Below are 18,679 nucleotides of genomic sequence, written 5' to 3'. Positions count from 1 at the left end.
CGACAATTTCGCCAGCCCCAGCCACCCCCGAGCCAATGCAGGGCAGGCTGCACGTCCCGCCTGCTCCCACCCCTAGATCGAGACCCTTCCCTTTCTCCCTTGGGTCTGACTTCTTTCGTCCCGTAATGGGATTTGTTCTGAGTCTTCCGCTGTCGCAGGCTCAAGCCCATTGACTCGGCTCACCGCCACTGCAGTAGTTATCATAGTCTCTGTGGCGCAATCGGTTAGCGCGTTCGGCTGTTAACCGAAAGGTTGGTGGTTCGAGCCCACCCAGGGACGTCTCCTTTTTCCCACCATAAAAAAGGAAAATCTAAAGGCATTATTCAGTCAACCGCTGTAAAGCCAAATTTTGTATTGAAATAGCAGAGACAAAGCTTTTTCTATAGGTAATCAGGGGGTCATTGTGATTGAAAATTCGTTGTTGTTCAGTGAATGACAGTATTTCTACCGCACTTCCCTCCGCCACCTACCTCCAACCCCGCCCCCAAATTGGATTGCCGGAAAAGCCAAGACAGGTTTTTGTCTCACCGTGCAACACGTTTCAGGTTGCATTTTTCGTTAAGAGTAAGAATGAATTTGCAGTGGAGATCGGTCAGTTTTCCACTGTCTGCCTCTATTGATGTTACAATCTCGAAATGTTACATTCGGAAAGGAAGAAAATAGCGCGAGAGACAAAGGCAGTGACAAATTGAGGGATGAAGAGAAAGGTGAGAAAGGGAGAACACAGCTGTGGTATACGCAGAGAGAAAGAGGAGACATGACAAATAGGCGTAGTGGAAGGAAGACCTGGGGAAAATGGAGAAAGGGAAAAGAGGCTCAATATGAGAAGCACGAGAAAAAGGAGTTGGACAACAACAAAACAGGTTCTTTTTCTAGAAATACAGAGATGTGGGGAAGAAGATGGGGAAATAGAAGCAGAATCTAAGGACATTGTTTTGGGGAGAGAGGAGTTAAAGAGCACAGAGGTAAAGATAGTCATAAAATGTCTAGAGGAGCTGCACTCTCCTAACATTGTCATCCTCTTCCAGATCTTACCACCACAGTATCTCTTAGTATATGTGCTGGAAATAATTACCTAGATTCCCGAGTTTCTGCCCTCCGGAAGCTTTTGGTCTATGACAGACAGTGACTCTTCTGGTGAAGAGTCTGTCAGCTAGGTGACCTCCTGATATACTACAACCAACACAATCGAGGGGAAGCTTTGGCACCTCATGTCTGCCAGAGATGCATCCCTGGGCTGGGAGTGGCAGACTCGGCTTGCTTTTAGGAGGCGCTCTCTCAAGCCGTTCCCTTCCACATTTGATCTCTCCTCAAGGTTGGGCTCAGAGGAGGCCTCTTTTGAAAGCCTTCTTCACTGCTCATCCACCCTTACAGGGGAAGGGAAGGAATGGGAGTGGTAGGTGGTAGCAGCAAACCCGAGGGATACACAGTGCCCACAGAAGCTAACAGGACAGGCTATGTAACACTCCAGCTTGCCCCCACTGCTCTGTGAGTGCCCTGTGGGCATAAGCCGGGCTCATCAGCTTTACATCCCCTGTGCTTAGTGCAATATTTGACAGCGGCACATGACAGGTGCTTCTTGGCTGGGAAACCAGAGAACTTCAGAATTGAGAAGGGTTTGGTCAGAAGGTTCCCCCGATAAGCCAGAGAGGCCAGGGATGTGGGGACTGGAAAGTGACTGAAGTGACTAAGATGAAGTTGCAGTAGTAGTGGGGGCTTCAGCATGCTTCTTCTGTCTTGTGGTTTGTTTGTGACTGATGCTTAATAACTATCTGAGGAACCAGTGAACCGATTCCCAATGAGCACGGTGGCACCCTCCGGCAGCACTCCAGGATTAAAGGACCGCAGTGGGGACTCAAAGGGACATCAGCCTACTTCCCCTTAGCTGATAGCCTCCCACCCTCATCCAGGCAGCCCCTGAGTGCCCCCTGTGGATCATGGGTGAGACGGAGACCTTCGCGAAGCCTCTACAGGTTTCTCTCGCCCGGGATCTTCTAGCTTGAAAGGAGTCGCAGATCAAGAGTCCCAGCTGCTCTCCCCTCCGGCAGGGGGACTGGGGGACTGAAGAGGATTCCCGAGTCTTCCCGGGCAGAGTCCACGATGCCCGCAACACACCTGCTCTAGGGACAGTGGGCGTGTCCACGCCAAGAGCCCCCTTTCAGTGAAGGGCGGGAACTCTGGGTCTCCCAGCACGAGGAGGGAGAGGACAGCAGGTGATCGAATCTTCCCCTGACCCTACTCCCAAGGGTAGTCAGACCACCAACCCCCTCCCCGGGCGGAAATCTCTCCAGCCCTTCCTCTTCACCCCCACCCCCGTCCCCACTCAGTGAGTGTGGGCCAAAGGCTAAAGCTGGGGTCACTTGGAGGCCAGTGTCCACAGGTCTCCTGGTCACTAGCCAAAGGGTGAAAGCATTCAGTCCGGGGGCCTCAGCTTCCGATCTGCCTGGACTGCCAAAGAGGAGGGAAGGAGGAAGAGGCAGGCGGGTCCGATCCGTGCTGAAGATTTCGTTTCCTAATTTCCTAACTTGAGCCACCCACCGTCAGTGCGCTTAATGGCGCTTCTGGCCGAGTAATCGAGCTCTTTGGAGCGACTGACATAATGACCATCCCTAATAAATCCTGAATAACGAATACGCAAATCGACCGTCCTAATGAGGTGGGCCCACCGTAGTCTCCATAAAGTAATATCGATCGGCTTCCCCAGCTCCGGCCTCAGCTGCTGCTCCTAGCTCTTCCAAGCTCCCTGCTAGTTCTCTCCTCCCGGCAGGAGCCACTGGAGACCGAAGCCCGGAACGACGGTCGGAGTTGGCGGGCACCAGCGGCCTTTGCGCTCGCCAGGGAGAGCGAGGCGCACCAACAGTGCAGAGCTCAGAGCGCAATCGGCGTGCGGGCGAAAAATGCGGGAATCAGTGCCCCGCAGAGAAAAAGCGCGGGCCCACATCCGAGCCCCAGCGCCCCGTTTTCGAATACATTCGGGTCTCTCGCCTTCGGCCAGATTATTTTGTCCCGGGCCCGGAGCCTAAGCTGCTGCCTCAGCTTGCCTCCCGGCCCAGGTTGCGTCCCGTTCTTCGCCCAAGCACACCTAGGCGCCAGCCTCCACCACAGCAAACGAGCCCCGGCCGCGAGACGGCCCCCCAGGCCTCTGCCTCCGTCCTCCCGGCAGTTGGCGCCCCCGAAGCGGCCGGGTTGGGTCCCGGACGCAGCGTTTTAGAGCTGGTGATCGGGCGGCCGAGGGGGTCAGGGGCTGGGAAGGAGTCGCTCGTTCTCACTCATGCAGTTATTAATTTCAAGGGAGTGTCACTTAGAGTGAATGAAAATAACCCGGACGCGTGGCCAGAAGCGTCGCGTCCCCCGCCCGAGCACAGCGCCCTTTGGTCGAGGCCGAGACGTGGAGGACTGCAGAGCGAGTCACATTTCAGTCGAGTCCTCATCTCACCAGTTTCCAGGCGCCCCAGCTAGGGGCGAGGACCGCAGGGTCTGGGGGAAAGGGGTGCGCACACATATTTTGGGGACAGAGGTTAGTTGAGGAGGGTGACAGAGAAGAGAATTCATCCTCCAGGGTCAGGGGCTGTTGAAAAGAGTGAGGTCGTAGTCTAGTTTTGGGGGGCCCGGCACCGCGTTGCGGGGGGGGCAGCCGCGTTAGCCTCTCCCCCATCTCCTCTTCCCTCTCCGCAAACACCCTGAAGGAATGAGGTCACGTGGGTGAGTAGTGGGCGGGACCTACTCTTGTCTGGAGGAAAAAAGCCATTTTGTCCCCCCCCCTCCGAGTCCCGGTCCCTCCCCTCCCCCCTCCGTCCCCTCCCCTCCCCTTTCTCCCTCCCACCCCAAAGCGCTTTCACAAACTCCTTTCTTACCATAGGTTTCTCCCCTCCCGCCGCCCGAGCGAGCGACACGGCTTCGGCCCCCCTCCCCTCCCTTCCCTCCCTCCCTCCCATCCCCCCCTCCCCGAGACCCACCGGACCCCGAACCCAGGTAAGCGGACGCAGTCTCCCCTCTCCTCTCTTTCTCCGACCCTGTAACCATCTGGGGACTGGGACGCGGGCCGGCACATCCTTCTTTACAAACCCCTGCCCGGGGAGGCTCTGAGCCCGGCCTGGTCTCGCGTCTCCGCCCCACCCCCGCCGGCCCCTCTCCTAGCTCGCCCCGTCCGCCTTTCTTTCTCCTTTTTTCTCTCCCCTTTTCCTTTTCCTCCCTTCCAAGATGGCCGAAGTGGGTTCCCCCTTCTAACGATTTGGCGTCTCCTCGACCACCACCTCTTTGTGCTGCAGCCCCCCTAGACCCTGCTCCCTAGGTAGCGAGGGGGAGGGTCCGAGGCAACCGCGGGGCTTTGGGGCTCCGCGCTGGGGCGGATCTCTGCCCCCCTAGCCCTCCCCACGAGTTAGAGCAGCCCCTGGCTCTCCCCCAGTACTCCTTTCGGTCTGGGGAGGGGTCGCTCTCGGTTTCTTCCGTGGGCATTGAGGCGTCGTGGACGCGCGAGGGCTTCGAAGCCGGGAGGAAGGGGACGAGCTTTTCGATCGCTGCGGGGTCGGAGGAGGGCGCTCTTCCCTGCCGGGCGCCGTCCTCTCGGGCACCTCCCCCAGTCGCTCCCTTTTCCCCCCAATCCCGGGACTGGGCGCCCCGCCCCCTCCCCGAACCACCTCAGCGGAGCCTCTTTCTCCGGAACACCCCTCCTTGGGGCCCCGCCGAAAGTTTGGCTCTAGGGAAGGTAGGAGCGGCCACCCGGTAACTGGGGCCTCTGATCGTCAGACCCAGGCTCCTGGGGAAGCCGGGGTGGAGGGGGTAGAAGGAAGATGGGGAAGATTTATCGCGATATTTCCTATCGCCCGCAGAGGCGGGAGGGGTTTGGCCGGCTGGCCCCACTTGCACTGGGTAGCCCGACTGCCCCCCCTCCCTAGATCCTCTTGCTTCTAGTTCTAAGGGGGTGGGACCCCTCAACTAGCAGACAGCCCTGCCCCCCTATCTCCACGGGGGGCCCAGCGTGCCTCTCTCCCTCCCCCACTGCCCCCATCTGCCCAGAATTGCTCGGGATGGCTTGAGGTAGGGGAGGAGGCCCGGGGATGGCGAATTTTTCTGTAAATATTGTGGAGGCGTTGCCCCGCGCTTCCCCCTGGTCTTTGTCTCTCAGAGACCCCCGCTTCTCCCGCCGCGCTGCCTTAGTCTCCAGGGCTCCCTGAGGCTGGGGTGGGGTGGGGAGGTGGTCTCCTGGTGGTGTTTCACTCCGTTCTTACGCCTCCTTCTCTGGGCCTCTTGCAGTTTGTTCCTGAAACTCTCATTTCTCTTCTTCCTCCCCCCTCTCCACTCTGTTCCAAGGTGTTAGTACTTGGAGAAGGAGCATAAAGAAAGCTCTGTTATAGCTTTCTGGTGGGGAGGTTTTCCCAGGGGTTTCTTGGTTTGGAGTTGGGGGTTGAGGTCTTAGAGCTGTCTTTGGAATAATGCAGGAAACAGGCCCGAGGTAAGACTCAGGACTTGGGATCCAGAGAGAGTGTAGCTAGGTGGGGTTCAAGTTGAAGTCTTTTGCGGGGGGTGCTCTCTGCTGCTCCTGGTCTTCCCTGGAAGATCTTGGTTGATGGAGCTGTTGCCATGGGAATGGAGAGAGCCTGAACACGAAGAGGTGACATCTTTGTGCAGGTTGGATGCCCACCTCACTCCTCCAGCCTCTGGCCCCCAGAGTGGAGGTTGCGAGCCGTACTGCCTTTGTTGCCGGAAGAGTTATGTTATAATTTATCCTGGGTAGACCGGGGATGCACAAAAGGTTAGTGTGTGTTTGTAGCTCTGGTTTCAGGCAGGGATGTCAGACTGTGTGCTTCTTGGGGTGGGTGGGAGTGGTTTGTACATCTGGCAAGCGTGGGCCTGGCTCTGGTCTGGCTCTATGTGTGATGGGGTGTGTCTGTGTGTGTGTCTGGCCAAGTGTCTGGCCGTGTGTGTTGAGAGTGGGAGAGAAAAATGGAGGGGGTGTGTCTGGCTGTGTGTGCATGTGTGTGTGTGTGTATCTGGCAGTGTGTAACTGTGTATATTTTGGATATTTGTCTTTGTTTGATCTTAGGACACTGAGAGGTGGGAGGGGAGGGAGGCTAGAGTGAGCCCGGCTTCAGGAGACTAGAGGACTCTTTCGATGCTTCTGGCAGGAGGAGCACTCAGGGGTCAGGGAACACAGAGTTTGAATGTCCCAGGCATACCTCCACCCCCAGCTCTCTCTGCACACACACAAATCCGCAGGCTTCCACAGCTGAACCCACAAGGCTGGGAGAGGGATGGTCTTCTGGGATCCAGTACATTCTGGCTCCCTGAGCTTCCATAGAGCCTGCTTCCCTACCTGTATTAGGGAAGTTGGGTGAGGCCATTAGCCTCTGCCCGCTCTTCCTACTTCAGAGAGAGACTGTCCTCATGGTTATGTTTTGACCCTGACGGCTCACTGAATGGTCTTCTGATGGAACCTGGAGTCCTTCTGCCTGCCTGGATGGAGTCAGACCAGGCTTATTGATTCCTTAAATGAGTGGGAAGCCTAGCATGGGTGCCAGTCTGTAAAGAGCACTGGAATAGGAGTCAGGCTGTGTCTAGTCCTAGGACTGCCACTGGGTGACCGCTTGACCTGAGACAAGTCACCTCTTTCTGAGCTTCTTCATCTGTAAAGTGAAAGGACTGGACAAGATGCTTTCTAAGATCCCTTCCACTTCTGTGATTTTAGATGTCTGGATGTGACCCCGAGTGACTTTTCCCAAGACTTGGAGATTTTCTAGTAAGGGAGTTGGGTGAATTTCATGTGGGGGGAAAGCAGAGCAAAGAATCCTAAAGCTGAGAATCTGAAGGAGCAGAAGGCGATCTCTGGGTTATCAAAGATTGGCTATTTCTCAGGGGAAAAAGAAAAAAAAAATAAACTGACAAAGAAGTCTGAATTAGAGGGGAGCTTCCAGAAAAAGCCTGGTTAGAATGGAGATATAGGGGGTTGGTTTAGTGAGTAGGAGGCTTTGAGAAAGGGTAAAGATTCATGCCAGATTTGGATGACACGGAGGAGTTGGGGTTGAGTCCTGGGTGCTGATCAAGCTCCTTTCCTGCCACTGTAGCTGAAACCTGGGGGCCAGGAGCAAAGACTATTCCATCATCATGGGGCCAGACGGTACTGAAGGACTTGGCCCCCAGTTGAGGGTGGGAGATGGTGCTCAGGTTCACTGTGGGGATGTGGTTGGAACTGGCCCCCAAAGCGCTGCAGGGCACTTGCAAATGGCGCGGTCTCCCTTTTCTGCTTCTTGGGACTTGTCTCTTCCTTCCTCTCTTAGGCTCTGCCCTAAGGTGATGGGAGCTGGAGGTCCAGCCAGTTGTAGCTGGGGAGGAGCTAGGTGTCAGGTGTGGGGTCCTGAGGCCTCTTGGGGGGAGAAAGACAAGGCGGATGAGGGAACTGAGCTCCTGTTTACAGTTGTTCTTGGCACCTGCTGGCAGGGCCCTGCAGGTAACCATGGCAACCAGGTGAGGAGCCAATCAGTGCTTCTCCCCACCCCCAGCTCCAGAGGTAACAGTCTGAGGCCCCTGGAGATGGGAGAGGGGAGCAGGGAGTGTGGCAAGGGGGCTCATTTCTTAAAGCGAGAGGGAGGAACATTTCACTCAGTAAGGACCACAACTCTTGCCTTCACCCGTGCATCCAGAACTGAGCTCAAGCAGTAGTCTCGGTCTGAATTCTCACAAGTGCTTGCAGAAATTAGAGGGTGAGCATCACTGAGCTCCTGCATGTTGAGGCCACAGTTGGCCTGGCAGGACCTGGATGAATGGGAGGATGGGAACTCTTTTTGTTTTGGCTGCGCCTTGCAGCATGCGAATAGTTCCCCATCAGAGATGGAGCTCACGCCCCCTGTGGTAGAAGTGCAGTCTTAACCACTGGACCACCAGGGAAGTCCCTGGAAGGGAGTTCTTAAGAGCCAAGTGTCTGTTTTGGAAACACAGTGAATATGTGAATGAGGTGGCTAAGGCAGTGTGTGTGGGAGAGAGGGAGAGAGAAGAGGGCATGAGATTTTCCAGTTGCAATCTAGACCCTTGGGCTTCCCCGTGGCTCAGATGGTAAAGAATCCGCCTGCAGTGCGGAAGACTTGGGTTTAATTCCTGGGTTGGGAAGATCCCCTGGAGGAGGGCATGGCAATCCACTCTAGTACTCTTGCTTGGAGAATCCCCATGGACAGAGGAGCCTGGTGGGCTACAGTCCATGGGGTCACAAAGAGTCAGACACAACTGAGCGACTAAGTACACACAATCTGATCTGGACCCTCAGCATTAGCAGATCCCCAAAGTTTTCTTCTTGGCTGTGTACACACACACATACACACACACACACACACACACACACACACACACACACACACACGACAGGTAGTCACACGAAGTACCTTTGGAGGCCCAGCAGCATGTACACACAGCATGGATATTATACACACTCAGCGAGTTAGCCACTTGGAGTCTGTTCCCTCCTCTGGATGGTTGTAATAATATTTGGGCATCTTGCCAGGGGTTACTGTGGGAATAACCAAACTGTATAGTAGCCAGGAAGGTTTCTACATAATTATGAAGAGGGGACCCATGCAGGGAGGGCTGGCTGAGGGGGCGGAGACCCCTTTCCTTCCTCAGGCAGGTCTGGGCCGCTGCATGCATGCTGGCTCTGGGCTTGCGTGTTCCCCTCTGTCTGCCCTGCAGCTTGGTGTCTCTCCCACATGTGGTCTTTGTGTCTCTCTCTCTCTTTTGGTCTCTGGACAGCCTCTGTTGGCTGTTTGGGTCCTGGCCAAACTCATCCTGGGGTCTCTATAGTAACTGCTGATTCCCAGCTGTGAATTTCGGGTCCTAGAAAACCCAATGTGTTGGCTTTAGAAATCTTTCTGGAAAGGAGAGAAGGATGTATGTTGTAAAAGAGCTCTGGGGGTTTGGCTGCCCTCCCAGGCCCCGCCCCATGGGCTTTTCCTCTGGGAAAGAGGACAGAGGTACCGTGGCTGCTGGCTACAGGTTGGATTTCTGAACTAAGAAGTAAGCACATCAGCTAGTCCAGACCTGGGCTTTGCCTGTCCTCCCTGGACCCAGCCAGGGCCTGGCTGGGTGCTTGGTGGGCTGTGGACAGAACTTTCTGCCTGGCTTCGGCGGGCCTCCCTGACGGCCTATAGCCTGTCACTGGGCAGCTTGTGGCCAGGCCGCGGATGGGAGAAGATGGGCAGGTGGCGGTGCCCACAGGCGGAGATTCCCGAGTGTGCCTGGGAGGGGCGTCGTGCAGCAGGCCACCCATCAGGGCGCGCGGTGGCCTCCCTGTGGAAGCAGCAGTGACAGGCGTTTTAACCAGACCCTTTGCAGTTACCTGCAGAGTCTGGGGCTGGGCTGGGGGTCGGGCTGGAGCTGTGTGTTCCCAACTTTGGGGGCCTAAGGGCCATCCTAGGTATTTCCTGCTGGAGCTCCAGGCCTAGAACCTGTGTGGTCGGCATGTGGTGTGTTTCCAAGGAGCTGCTCCAGGGCCAGGCCGGAGCCCAGGGATAGTTGGTGGGATGCCCCCTTCAGACTTAGGGTGTTCATTCCCCCCGTGTTCCCACGGAAGGAGGCTTCCTGGAGCAGTGATGGGAGGAAGGAAGGTAGGATGGAGTAGAAAGACCCAGTCAGGAGGCTGTTTCCTCATAGCTCCCAGGGAGTTCACTTGTATGTATATGGATTGGGATCGGGGAGATTTTTAAAAACTCTGTTCTCTTCCATTTTCCCGCCTCCCCACATCCTCTGGAGAGTTGAGTGGTGCTTCCTGTGGTCTAACTTCAGTCCTTCTGCTGCTCCTGAGATAGAACCTGAGCTTGTTGCTCAAGGTCACAGGAATCTCCAGAGCCCTCAGTGAACACTCAGAGGGGGTCAGAAAGAACCACCCCAGTCTGGCTTTGGAGGGAAAGGAGGGGGCCATGGGCCCAGGGAGAGATGTTGCCTGTGGGGCAGGCAGAGTACAGTGTGGGAGGGGCTCTTGGATCCCGGGGTTCCTGATTCCATGTTCTATTCCCCAGGGTGACGCCCCCCACCCCAGCACCATGCATCGGACCACACGGATCAAAATTACCGAGCTGAACCCTCACCTCATGTGCGCCCTCTGCGGGGGGTACTTCATAGATGCCACTACCATCGTGGAGTGCTTACATTCCTGTGAGTTGGGGTCGAGGGCTGCTCCTGGGATAGGTGGCCTCTGCCTTGAGGAGCAAACGTGTCCATGTGTCTGGTGAGGGTCCCAGGTCAAAGGGAGACTGCCTGGGAGGAGACTGCAGGGTTCAACCCAGCAGTTCATTTGGGGGACTTTTACCTGAAATCTCCACTCCCTCCTTGAGTCTCTGTGGATGACGCTGCACCCCATGAATACAGAGTGCCCTGGTGTGCACCACGGGCTGGTGACTAGGAGTCAGGGAACTGGGAGGTATCTAGTAGCTTGGCTGTTGATTTGTTCTACAAGGGGGTTTGGAACTTGGGACTCACCTTCCGCATGGTACTCGACACTGGCTTCACGCACACACACACATCTGTCCTCCCCCAAGGATAGATAAAGGGCAGTTGCCATCTGCAGAACAGGGCTGTATTGGGTCTTTGAAAGGGCCTGAGCTGTGGGAACATGGTGGAGAGGAGGGGATACCTGAACCCGGGCAGGGAGTGTGGGGGCTGATCCTGGGTTACAAAGGGGACTCTGACTCTTCCTCCTCTCTCCACACCCCCCAAGTCTGCAAAACCTGCATCGTGCGCTACCTGGAGACCAACAAGTACTGCCCCATGTGCGATGTGCAGGTCCATAAAACCCGGCCACTGCTGAGCATCAGGTGGGCCCAGCACTTCCTGCTGCTCCCACCCATCCTCTGGAGCAGCTGCCCTCTGTCCTTGCTTCCTGAAGCCCGGGGGGCAGGTGGGGGAGGAGCATCGGGCATGGACTGTCCCTTGGGGATGATGTATCCAGCTGAGAAATTCTAGAGAGGCAGAGACAGGGCCTACAAGGACCCTCATGCCTGGGCCCTGGTTCTGAGAGAGAGGTGGGAAGAGGCGGCCTAGGCTGGAGAGTCAGGGTGAGATGGTTGCCGACTGGCTCCTATGTGCTTCTTTTCAGATCTGACAAAACCCTTCAAGACATTGTCTACAAATTGGTCCCTGGGCTTTTTAAAGGTACCTGCACCCTTTGTCCCCCTGCCACCAGCTCTCACTGCCCAGCCTATTGCTTCCCCTGAACCTGCTCCCTCTCTTCCAGATGAGATGAAACGGCGGCGGGATTTCTATGCAGCCTACCCCCTGACAGAAGGTGAGTGTGTTCACATGTGTGTGCACATGTGGCCCTCCCCCTGGCACTAGGGCCAGAGGCATGGAAGGCCAGTGGGCACCACTGCACTATCTCCCATCCCGGGGTTGGGGGGAGGGCTGGGCTCACTGCACTGAGCTCTGAGATCCCTGGGTTGATGGTGGGGTGCCTGTCCCTGCTCCTAAGCTAAGCCTTCCCAGCTCGCTCCTTCTGCAGTCCCCAACGGCTCCAACGAGGACCGTGGTGAGGTTCTGGAGCAGGAGAAAGGGGCTCTGAGTGATGACGAGATCGTCAGCCTCTCCATCGAGTTCTACGAAGGTGTCAGGCAAGTCTGGCCCACACCTGGCCCTTTCAGGGTCCTAGGCAGGTCCCTCCCCTCTGCCGTCCCCCTTCCCTGGGAGGAAAGGGCACTTCCGGGAGGGCCTTCCAGATGTTTGTGTGCAGTTAGGTCCTGCCTGCTCCAGGTTTTCCCTTGCTTCATTCCTTCTCCTTCTGCAGAGACCGGGAAGAGAAGAAGGGCCCCTTGGAGAATGGGGATGGTGACAAGGAGAAGGTGAGTGCTCGGGCCTGCCCAGAATGGAGTATGGGCTGGGAGAGAGTGCTGGGGTGGACCCCAGCCCTTGGGTGCCTCTTCCCCAGCAGACAGGTGTGCGCTTCCTGCGATGCCCAGCAGCCATGACTGTCATGCATCTTGCCAAGTTTCTCCGCAACAAGATGGACGTGCCCAGCAAGTACAAGGTAAGTCCCTGGCCCCTTTTGAAACATGTGTCTTGTTTGTGGATGTGTCTGACAATCTGTGCATCCTAGTCATGGCTCATGGCTGGTTTGGTGTCACCAAGGGCTTGCGTGTTGTGTAACAGCCTGTGTAGAACAGTAACTGAAAACGACATTCAGGTGCGGCAGTCTACTTCTGCTGAAGCCAGTGTGCAGAGGTGCATGGGACCAAGACAGTGTGTGCATGCCTGCATGCTTAGAACTACGGCAGAGCTGTGTATGTAAAAACTTGGGGCCATATCTAGGGCCAGCTGGCTAGTCTGAAATTTCCAAGGAGCTTTAGGATATAGCTTCTCAAATCTGAACATACGTATGGTCCCCTAGAGGTCTTGTTAAAATGTAATTCTGACTGAGTAGACATTGTGTTTGTAGAAAGCTCCCAGGTGCTTCTGGTGCTGCTGGTTCATGGACTATTGAGGCTCTAAGACAGTAGATCCCAAACTTTGCCACATGTCAGAATCACATGAGGAGTAACTTCTCAAGATTAAAACTCGATTCACATCTTAGCAGTTAAAACAATCTCTGGAGCGGGATCCAGGCATGTTGTGATTCCACCGTGTGCCTTCTCCCTGGGGCCCTTTCTGTGCCTGTTCGCTCCTCTGGAGAACATGCCAGAGATAGAAAGGGACCCAGAGCACTGTGTGGATGGCCAGGGGTGGCTTGATGATGTGGGCATCTGCTCTGCATCCCTTCCCACCTGCTGGTCAGGAGTTATGTTGAGACAACTCTGAGAGGAAGTCAGATGCACTGGGCAACCTGAGGGATGAGGGATCACCTGCTCAGAGCCTCTTTGCCAAAAGGCTGGAGCCTTGAGCCGTCTGCCCTTTCCTCCTCCAGGTTGAGGTTCTCTATGAGGACGAGCCGCTGAAGGAATACTACACCCTCATGGACATCGCCTACATCTACCCCTGGCGGCGGGTGAGTGTGTGGGGTGGTACGAGCCTGGGCCATTACGTGGGCCACCCTGCTCTAATCAGAGACAGTTCATCCCTCGTCTCATGGGCTGGGCATGTCCAGGGTGGCCTTCCAGACCATCTCTCGCTGATGACCTTCCATACTCAGGAGGAAAAAAGGATCCTTGGGCAGACCACATGTGCAAATTTGGGTGGCCGTGGAGGAGTAAACTTTGCCTTCTGCTCTCTGGCCTCCCTCTTGCCTTTTTTCTCTGTCTCTGGTCTTACACGTGCTCTCTTCCTCTCCCGCCTTGCTTGTCAGTCCCACCTGTGTGTCTCGTCCTCCCTTTCTCCCTGTTTGGGTGCTATATGGTAAAGGTGGGTGGCTGCTCCATTAGCCTTTTTCTCCTGACACCCTCCCCTCCCCTTCTCCCTGCAGAATGGCCCTCTCCCCCTCAAGTATCGTGTCCAGCCAGCCTGCAAGCGACTCACCTTGCCCACAGCACCCACCCCCTCCGAGGGCACCAACACCAGCGGGGCATCCGAGTGTGAGTCAGTCAGTGACAAGGCACCCAGCCCTGCCACCCTGCCGGCCACCTCCTCTTCCCTACCCAGCCCAGCCACCCCCTCCCATGGCTCTCCCAGCTCTCATGGCCCCTCGGCCCCCCACCCCACCTCCCCAGCTCCCCCTGTGACAGCCGGTGGGGCCACTGCAGCTGCCAACGGGGGCACCTCAAACTGCCTGCAGACACCATCCTCCACCAGCAGGGGGCGCAAGATGACTGTCAACGGAGCTCCTGTGCCCCCCTTAACTTGAGGAAAGGGACCCTCTCCCTCTTTTTCCAGCCATGCCTCTCCACCCCTCCACTTTTTCTGGGCCCCCTTTTCCACCTCTTCTATTTTCCCCAGCTCCTCCCACCTTAGGGGTGGGGGATGGGTTTTATAAATAAATCTATATATATATGTACATAGGAAAAACCAAATATACATACTTATTTTTTATGGACCAACCAGATTAATTTAAATGCCACAGGAAACAAACTTTATGTGTGTGTGTATGTGTGGGGGGTGGGGTGTTCATTTTTAAGGGGTCTTGTGGAATTCTCTCTGTTCTTTTTGGGGGTGCCTAGAGGTGGAATTGGAGGGGCCACTTGAGGCCCAGTATCACTCTGCCCCATCCTCCTCCTGTCCCAAGACATATGGGGTGCTGAGGGGCCCCCACCAACCCCCAAAGCTTTAGGCACAACTCTAATTGGCTGTGTATGGGGCCCACTCTGTTTCTTTCCCCCTCTTGGCTGCTGTCCTACCCTTACCCTGACCAGTGCCCTCCTCCCACCATTGTTGAATGTTCAGAGAATTGCAAAGACAGTGCCTTTTACAAATGCAGCCTATCCCCTGGTTTTGAGGAGCAAGTGGGCAGTGGAGAGGGCATCTCCCTTACCTCCTCCTCCAGCAGTGGAAACTTTGTATAAAGAATAGATAGTTTTGCCTCCCCACGCCCCTCACCCCCAATGCCATGTGTGTGGCCTTTGCATCATTTATCTTGTGGAAAAGAAGATTCAGGCCACAGGAGGCCTCAGCCCTTGAACTTCCCCTGTGGGGTTAACATTGTAAACCGCCTCACTCCTTCTCCCCCTCTGCCACCCAGAAGCCTGCACTAGCAAGGCTGCTGGGGCAGTCTCTTTGGGGGCTGGAGTGGACAGGTGGAGGCGGGGTGACCTCAGATAAGCACAGACCCCAGATGTGGCCAAAGGCAAGCAGTCCTCCAGTTCCCTCCGCACCCGCAGCTGCGGCCAAGTCAGGAAAGAGCGACAGAGACATCTAAAAGCACAAGACAGGCCAGTAAGGTCTGAGCTCCGCTCCATCCTGGAGTCAAATGGTCCACCCCCGAGGGGTAGATCCCCTGCCCACCTGTCTTTCCTCCAATGTACATAGATCGGATCGGGGAGGGGAAGAGGCAGCACTCCAACACAGCTACATGTCTGGGGCCGGGCATCCCCTGTGGGTTTGTCTGTGTTCGCACCTTGTCCTGTGTCTGAGGTGCTGTGGCTGTACCCTTCTGCCCTGGGGTGTTTGTATCTCCTGGCTTTGTAATAAATGCTGCATACTCTCTGGAGCCTGTAGTTCTTTGGGACAGAAAGGACAGGAAGGGTGGGCGGGATCCTCTGGCCTACTCTAGTCTCTGGGCTCATCCTGCTTTGCTGTTGCTGCTAAGTCGCTTCAGTCGTGTCCGACTCTGTGCAACCCCATAGACAGCAGCCCACCAGGCTCCCCTGTCCCTGGGACTCTCCAGGCAAGAACACTGGAGTGGGTTGCCATTTCCTTCTCCAATGCATGAAAGTGAAAAGTGAAAGTGAAGTCGCTCAGTCACATCCGACTCTTTGCGACCCCATGGACTGCAGCCTACCAGGCTCCTCTGTCCATGGGATTTTCCAGGCAAGAGTACTAGAGTGGGTCATCTTGCTTTGGGGGACCCCATATGGAAGGGACCTTAATTGTTCCCTCCCTGCAGCCAGTCTGGTGTCCCCAGCCCAGGTTAAGATCCCGGAGGGGGATAGGTCTTGTCCCTCATACCTGTGACCACAAGAACACCACTCTGGGCTAGCAGGTCTCTTTAATGGCATCTTCACCGGCAGGCATCAAAGCCAGGGCCTATTCCCAGCTGCGCCAGATTGGAGACCTTGGCTTATCGGAGCAAGCCCTTCACAAACCAGCTGTGGGGGCTGGGATCCCTGGGGTGAGCCACCCCTCAGAGTGAGGAGCCCAGTTCTGCCTTCTGCACCTGTTCACTCCTGTGGGTACCATCACAGTATGGGGGCTTCTGGGTTGCCTTGCAGGTACAGAGCGCCACTGTGCGGGTCTCCTGGGCCTTGAACTTCAGTGGGGATAGGCCAGTGCGTTTGAAGAAGTGGGAGCCATCACAGAAGGGCTAGTAAGGAAAAGAAAAGTCAGAGAGACCCAACCCTACCTGCTGGGGCAGGGCAGTGCTGGTAGGGACACAGCTGAGTGACACTGACCAACTTTTGTCATCTGTAATGTGACAGTAATCAGAGTAATTTCAAGAAAATAAAATGCATAAAGGTTTATCATGCACTCTGCCAGTAGAAAGTGTTCAGTACATATGTCCTTACAGGAATAGTTTCTGGGGGACCCAAAAAGAGAATTATCAAAGCAAAATGGTATTTCGAAATGATACCTTATGTATCAGCAACTTTTATACTGATAATGGTTTTTTGGGTTTTTTTAATGGCTCCGAGTCTTCGTTGGTTCATGACATTCATTTCCTTTCCCATGTTCTTAAGGTACGAACTTCTCTGAGTGGCCTTTAAGACTGGACATCAATTTTGTTTGGCTCCAACAAACAACTGGGCATGTTCATGGGGAGTGGATGTTGCCGGGAGGGGGGTGGAAGGAAGGGGAGAAGGTGAGGTCCGACAGCAAACTGGCTGCCTGCTGTGAGCATCTATGCCCTTTCACCCCAGAAGGTGTTCCTACACAGCCTGGGTAATGGAAACAGGCCCAGACAGGTGGTTTGCTACTGAGTGGCAGAGCTGGAGCCAAGCCTCTTGCCCTTGAGTGAGGGTGGGGTAGGAGGGTGGATGGGGGAAGTGTGCAGATAAAAGTCAGCAAACTGGCCCCAGAGGGCAAGAGGCAGAGAGACACAAAGGGCCCGCCAGTGCCAGGACTCACTGGCAGGCAGCAGAGCGCCATGCTCATGAGCAAATCGGTAGCAAAGCAGGACTTCGGGCCCTGGGCTGCTGACAGACACCACATCATGCGGTTTGGAGTTCTGAGCCAGTTCTGAGCCAGCTCAGGAAGGAAAGGGGCCCAGAGGCTAAGAATGTGGGGCAGGTTCCTAAGGGATGGAAGGCTCCTGGGACAGGAGAGGGGAGCAGGCAGCCAGAATGACAGGACAACAAGAAACCAGGGAAGTCACAGAAACTGAAAAAGGGAGAGTTTTCAGGAGCAGACGCCAGGAAGGGGCATACTCGGGGACAGAGAAGCTGCTCAGAGTCTTCCTGATGTTGAGGTCTGAGGCCTGGGAACCCAGATGCTTCCCAGGAAGAAGGAAAGAGGGGAGAGAGAGAGGCAGGCAAGCCTTTCTGGGCAGAGCTGGGAGCTTCTGAAGAGGACAGAACTCTGGCCCCACCCACCTGCCCCAGGACTCAGTTTCTCTCTCTTTGTCTCCATCTTGAAGGCTGGATGCAGAGAACTGGGAGCTCAGGGCTGGCCCAAGAATATCCCCACCCACACCCTTGTGATCCCTCAGGTATATATGGGAAAAAGGAATGTCTTGAAGGGGAGTTCCTGGGCCACACATGGTGTCCCCAAACCACAGATGTGATATGTCAACGGGGAGGGGTATACAGGTCTCTCACCTGCTTTTTGCTGCGGCCACACACACACCACCTGTAGGTTTTCCCAGCCACCAGCTCCACCTTGATAGGTGTTTTTAGGGCCACCACGGACTTGGCTGGGGTTTTGGGGAACCATCGGGCCTGTGGCAGGGAAGATGAAAGGTCAGCACATGCCCTGGAAGCACTTTTCTTGCCTGTGGCCATGTCCAGCTTTCCCAGGGCCCTGGCTGGTGACAGGCTTTCTCTGCATGAGGCTGATCTGACTCCACCCTGCAAGGACCATGCCCCACCCCCAACCACCGTGAGGCCCCCCAAGCTCAGGATAGGGAAGAGATTTCAAGGCTACGAAACCACATATGTTTCAGGGTCCAGGCTTTCCCTTCAAGCCCTGGCTCTCACCCTGGTGCCAGGGGTGGAGGGCCAGGATCCTGCCAGCCTTGGCGAGCCAATGGCACCTGGGATTCGGTTTATCAGGCACCAGGGTCCCTCATGCAGAAGCCTGCTCCCCATCCTCTGCCCTCGGGTCACCCCATCTCCTCTGAGCCAGGGCGAGGTGACCATAGATAGACAAGGGAGTCTCAGGCTGGAGTTTACAAAGCAGGGCTGACCTATTCTGGTTTCCTCCTCTGGTCTCTACCTCGGTGGTCTCTCTGGGCCTGGGGGACTCCAGTGGAGGGAAGGGGAAACAGGGCGGAGTTGGGGGCGTAGGGCTTACCAGCCAGGAGGTGATGTCCCGTCTCTGGTTCAGCGTCTGCAAGGCAAGTAGGCATCCGCGGGGCGGTGATTTGGAAACAGGAAAATAAAGTCAATGGAAAGCCGAAGACTTCCAGAGGGAGGGAAGAGACCGCAGGGCTTAGGCGCGCATTAGTAGTACGAAGGTAATAAGGGCCCCCGAGAGAGGAACGGGAGTTGCTGGGGGAGGAGCCGGCACCCAACGGGCGCTCAGGGACGGCTGCGAAGCACCAGGCGACGCAGGGGTTTGGGGTAAGCTCAGCCTAGGGGCCGGCTCGGAGAGGCGGGGCGATGAGCGGAGGACGGTGGAGCGCAGGACAGGGGAGGGGGCCCGGCCGCGCGGGTGCTCACCCAGGCCGCCGGCCGCACGAGAGTCCCCACGCCGCGCACAGAGCCCATGGCAGGCCCGCTGCCACCACCGCGCCGCGCCGGCTCCGCCTCGCGCCCCGGTCACCTTCCCGCTTCCCCGCCTCCCTCCAGCCCAGCCCCGCCTCGGCCCGGAAGACGCCGCGGGGTTCGCGCGGTGCGGGCCGCGGGCCTGCACGGGTCGTCCAGCCCCAGCTGCCGGAAGTCGGGCCGAGGAGCCGGCCCAGCAGCCCCCTCGGAGCCCCCAGGGTGTGGCGGGCTCTCCGGCGCCCCCTTTGGTACCCGCGTGTCTGCGA

General features: G+C 56.3%; 2 protein-coding genes and 1 non-coding gene across 6 annotated transcripts; 2 read left to right on the top strand and 1 right to left on the bottom strand.

Moving 5' to 3' along the window:
* The first annotated feature begins 205 nt into the window (after positions 1-205).
* TRNAN-GUU lies at positions 206-279 on the top strand. The gene has a single exon. It is a non-coding gene; the product is annotated as a tRNA-Asn (tRNA).
* A 3,525-nt stretch (positions 280-3,804) lies between these two features.
* Positions 3,805-15,043, top strand: PCGF2 (polycomb group ring finger 2). 4 transcript variants are annotated; one of them, XM_027519750.1, is made up of 10 exons: positions 3,805-3,972; positions 9,999-10,134; positions 10,697-10,793; positions 11,075-11,130; positions 11,213-11,263; positions 11,477-11,585; positions 11,759-11,813; positions 11,903-11,998; positions 12,872-12,952; positions 13,367-15,043. In XM_027519750.1, the coding sequence occupies exons 2-10, from the start codon at positions 10,023-10,025 to the stop codon at positions 13,742-13,744; spliced, it is 1,035 nt and encodes a 344-aa protein (XP_027375551.1). In that variant the 5' UTR covers positions 3,805-3,972; positions 9,999-10,022; the 3' UTR covers positions 13,745-15,043. The 4 variants fall into 4 exon arrangements, with proteins under 4 accessions (XP_027375551.1, XP_027375548.1, XP_027375549.1 ...); XM_027519747.1 differs by having other exon boundaries at positions 3,817-3,972; positions 11,900-11,998; XM_027519748.1 differs by lacking the exon at positions 3,805-3,972 and adding an exon at positions 4,553-4,705 and having other exon boundaries at positions 11,900-11,998.
* Positions 15,044-15,522: 479 nt separating this feature from the next.
* On the bottom strand, positions 15,523-18,577 carry CISD3 (CDGSH iron sulfur domain 3). Its single transcript, XM_027519751.1, has 4 exons — positions 18,369-18,577; positions 18,001-18,036; positions 17,307-17,426; positions 15,523-15,856 (listed from the first exon to the last, which is right to left on the bottom strand). Exons 1-4 carry the CDS (start codon positions 18,414-18,416, stop codon positions 15,677-15,679), a joined length of 384 nt encoding a protein of 127 aa, XP_027375552.1. The 5' UTR covers positions 18,417-18,577; the 3' UTR covers positions 15,523-15,676.
* Positions 18,578-18,679: the final 102 nt, after the last annotated feature.

The sequence above is a fragment of the Bos indicus x Bos taurus genome, chromosome 19 (genome assembly GCF_003369695.1).
Source record: "Bos indicus x Bos taurus breed Angus x Brahman F1 hybrid chromosome 19, Bos_hybrid_MaternalHap_v2.0, whole genome shotgun sequence".
Lineage (NCBI taxonomy): Eukaryota > Metazoa > Chordata > Mammalia > Artiodactyla > Bovidae > Bos > Bos indicus x Bos taurus.
The sequence above is the reverse complement of the archived record's forward strand: the minus strand, read 5'-3'. Positions and strand labels throughout refer to the sequence as shown.